Genomic DNA, 3,642 nt, shown 5'->3' on the forward strand with positions numbered 1-3,642 from the left:
AACATATTTGTAATACGTCGCGTCTCTTTAAACCTTAATCGAAAACATTTCATATAAAAATTAAATATCAGCACCACTTTTTTGCGAATAAATCTTAAAGTAATTTATAGGCACATAACAAAAGTCGATGTTTGAGTGAAGCAGCAGTCAATCTGAAGTGATGCTATACTCAGTAATGCCTGCGCAAAATCAAAAAAAGAAGAAAATAAGGATTAAATAAATATTAAAATTGTCAGGTAAAATTATGTTATTACGTAGGAAAGAAAAACACATTTGCTCTTCTTTATTTATGAATATATTTTATATTTATGCTTTTTAGGAGCAAACGCGCGAAAATTTGGGTATATGTTTTTAAGTTATTTTATTAATACTTAAAGTGGAAATAAAGTTTTATACAAACAAGTGATCAAATAATAAAATTAACGGCAATAATTGTAATGTGTACAGCAAATGAACAATGTAAACTGCCTTGAGTAAATAAAGCGCTTGAAGTAATCATACGGAAAACTACTACGTGAAGAAAAGATAAAATAAATTTAAACAGAAAGGATTTCAAAACAAACGTAAAACTAGCTGTGAAAACAAGAACAAAAAAAGTTCATAGGAGAAAAGGTAAGGTAGACTTTTTCAATTTTTTTCTTTTTTAAAAAAAAAAAAACAATAATTACCCCAGTTTCTGAATTTAAAGTGACAAAGCTCATTCCTTTTTTTTTGGTTAGGGACAACTAGTACTAGACAGTTGCCTTTAAAGACAAGGATAATTTACATCCGCCCTTACCCTTAGGTTGCTACGGTCAAAATATAGGAATGAATATTTCCATTTAAATAGGTTGGCGATTTTGCTTTTAGAAGTCTTTAGATCTTAATTAGTGGAATAAATATTCTCTTAAATTTCAGTAATAAAAATCTAAAGGATGCTGACACTTAAAAAAGTTTTAACATCGACAACCTATTCCTTAATCGTTTTTTTTTTGTGCAAAATTTTTAAGTTGGCAGTTTTACTTTACATATTTTAAAGGGTGCGTGAGGACACAGCTGAACTTTAGGATTAATTTAAAAAGTGATAATAAAAAAGGTTTACATATCGAGAAAGCAAAACAAGATCTTTCTATACTTTTTCATTGTAACATAATAATAAACTTTATACAGTAATTTAGATAACTTTGTACAGGAATGTAAGAATTTTTGAACATAATTTGTAATTATAAAATAAAACTGATAAGCATATGTATGTATATATATATGTGCTTATCAATTTTATTATTTTAAAATTTATCGCTTTTACAAGCTTACTTTCGAAAAAACAAATACTTTCTCTCCTTCTTATATTTACAACAATTAATTCTTCAACACAAGCATCATATACGTATATTGGTAGGATTAAATTGAAACAAACATGCATATGTATATGCAAATATTTCACCTAAATGTTTTCCACTTTTGTTAATTTATAAGTATGTATACATTATTTATTGTGCATTACTGTTTCCATATTTTTATATCTCGGTACTTTTGCGTTCATTATAGCTTTAAAAATAGCAAATGCGTGTGTTTGGATGAAGTGAGAAAACTGCATTCAAAAATTTCAAACATACTTCCAAAACAAAATTTTAGATAATTACAGGGTTTTTGTTATGTGTTCGGTTCCTTGTTATTATTACACCTGTTTAGTTATTGCTGAGGTTAGTTTTTTTTTTTATTTAATTTTTTGCTAGGAGCATTAGCCATTTTGTTGGCTGTTTTCTCTTTTTTTCGTTTGTTTTCTATTAAATTTTTCAAAATAAAATTTTTGTAGTGTTCCAGAAAAACGAAGAAAATCAATTTAAAAAAAGCAAACAAGTAAACGAGATACTTAATCCGCAAATTTTCGATTGACGTTACGGCCAAACAGAGCATTACGTATTTCGGGCACTAACTGCTGCGCAATCAAATCCAACCGCGATTCCAACGTGTTTGGCACCTAAGTGAGAGGAAACATTTTTTCAATAAAAATATAAAAAAAGACAAATTGAAGATTAAGCGTTTTAATTTACGTGTCTAATAAATAGGTTTTTTTTAAACAGCCATGACAAGTATTTAGTCTTTAAATTAACGCCCGCTATAGATTTTGGTTTACAATTTTTAATTTCTCTCTCTAAGTGTGCTTGGCCAGATCATTTATCCCTGGATGTTACTAAAATATATTTAATTAATACCCACCAGAGCCCCGATTAGAGCCGTTGTCATGAAAATGTAAAAATAAAGTTTTTTCTCTTTCGGTTCGTCATTAAAAATTTTGTATTCAATTGATACAACTTTTCGTGTCAAATTAAACTATTTCTTTTAGATCTTCCTTATTTTGATTTGGTTTCTTGCTATGGATATAACGTAATGTATTTGAAATTTCAAATTCCCAATAAATATCGTAAGTTATTCGCACAAATAGCCTTGAAAATTTTGATAGATTCTTCTTTTTTTTTTCAAACTGTGAAATTTCAATAAAGATTATATTCGACAAATTTTGATGCCTAAAGGAATGCAGCTGAATGTAACACTGTTGAAAATTTGTTGTATTTCCTAGCATCACCAAAGTCTACTTCCGCCTATAGGGAAAGCGCAAGGAGGGGGAACGAGATAATATTTCCATCGCCCTATGATGGGTGTAAACAACGCTAATTCAGCACTCGTGAATGGGATTGACATCTACTGGTTCACCGCCAAAAACGGTCAATAAAAAAAAAAGAAGTGAGATTTTCGAAATTCGGTCTAAAGCAAATACAAGTTACTTCCTTCCCTTTTATATTATTGTCAAATCATTTGTTTATTTACCTTTACACGCCCATTTAAAGCAATTATTTCAATGCCACCACACAAATTGGAAGATAAATGATTTTCCCTGTCAACGGCAATTTCGATATCATCTCCTATAATTTCTTTATAATTATTAATGACAGATGGCAAGATTTCTTTAATGAGATCGACATCTGCCTGACGACAACGTAGGATGACATTTTGTTCCATCGTTTGAAACAAGGCTTGTAAGATTAACTTCTCCAAGACTTGTTTATATTCCGCTTTATTTTTAGTGATTTCACCGAGTCGTTTACGTGCCTCTTCTAAAACACTAGCTACGTGATCCTCGCGCACTTTCAGAACCTAAAATAGATTGTGTCTGTTATATCTCAAATTAAGTAAATAAATACGGTTTCTTTAGATTTACTTCTAAACGGGCTTGATTAAGCATATTGGATGATTGAATCTTTTTTTGTAATTCAACTTGTTTCTCTTTCTTTTCGTAATATTCCATAATTTTAAGACGTTGTTGTTGTACTAAACGCCCTTTTTCAATGTTGAACTCCTCTTCGGCTTTAGCATCAATCTCTTCAGCCTTTTCGTTGGCCTCCTGTTCGATGAAAGCCATCATATGCTTAATCTAAAAAAGAATATTTAAAAACGATAATAATAAGAATAGACGACTACGCGATTGCTTCCGTTCTTTCTGCAAGACAGGTTTGTGATTTAGTGATGGTCACACGGAACTGAACGTCAAAATCTACTGTAATGTGCAAAACATCTTGTTTTATAGTAAGTCCGCAGCAATATACCTGAACCCAAATAAAGTCGGTCTAAAATTCCCCCAATCATCAATAGCAAAACATATTC

The 3,642-nt window shown here is 30.3% G+C and overlaps 1 protein-coding gene across 1 annotated transcript; it reads right to left on the bottom strand.

Moving 5' to 3' along the window:
* Window positions 1-646: 646 nt before the first annotated feature.
* Window positions 647-3,433, bottom strand: LOC119643588 (V-type proton ATPase subunit E). Its single transcript, XM_038042974.1, has 3 exons — window positions 3,200-3,433; window positions 2,809-3,135; window positions 647-1,960 (listed from the first exon to the last, which is right to left on the bottom strand). The coding sequence occupies exons 1-3, from the start codon at window positions 3,401-3,403 to the stop codon at window positions 1,853-1,855; spliced, it is 639 nt and encodes a 212-aa protein (XP_037898902.1). The 5' UTR covers window positions 3,404-3,433; the 3' UTR covers window positions 647-1,852.
* Window positions 3,434-3,642: the final 209 nt, after the last annotated feature.

The sequence above is a fragment of the Glossina fuscipes genome, unplaced genomic scaffold (genome assembly GCF_014805625.2).
Source record: "Glossina fuscipes isolate IAEA_lab_2018 unplaced genomic scaffold, Yale_Gfus_2 61344, whole genome shotgun sequence".
Taxonomy (NCBI): Eukaryota; Metazoa; Arthropoda; class Insecta; order Diptera; family Glossinidae; genus Glossina; species Glossina fuscipes.

What these genes read in the sequence shown, in the direction of transcription:
- LOC119643588 (XM_038042974.1), bottom strand. Translation starts at nt 3,403, where the DNA reads ATGATGGCTTTCATCGAACAGGAGGCCAACGAAAAGGCTGAAGAGATT. An exon ending in TTAATCAAGCCCGTTTAGAA is followed by an intron (nt 3,136 to 3,199) that starts GTAAATCTAAAG and finishes AATCTATTTTAG; the next exon opens with GTTCTGAAAGTGCGCGAGGA. An exon ending in CTTTAAATGGGCGTGTAAAG is followed by an intron (nt 1,961 to 2,808) that starts GTAAATAAACAA and finishes CCTCTCACTTAG; the next exon opens with GTGCCAAACACGTTGGAATC.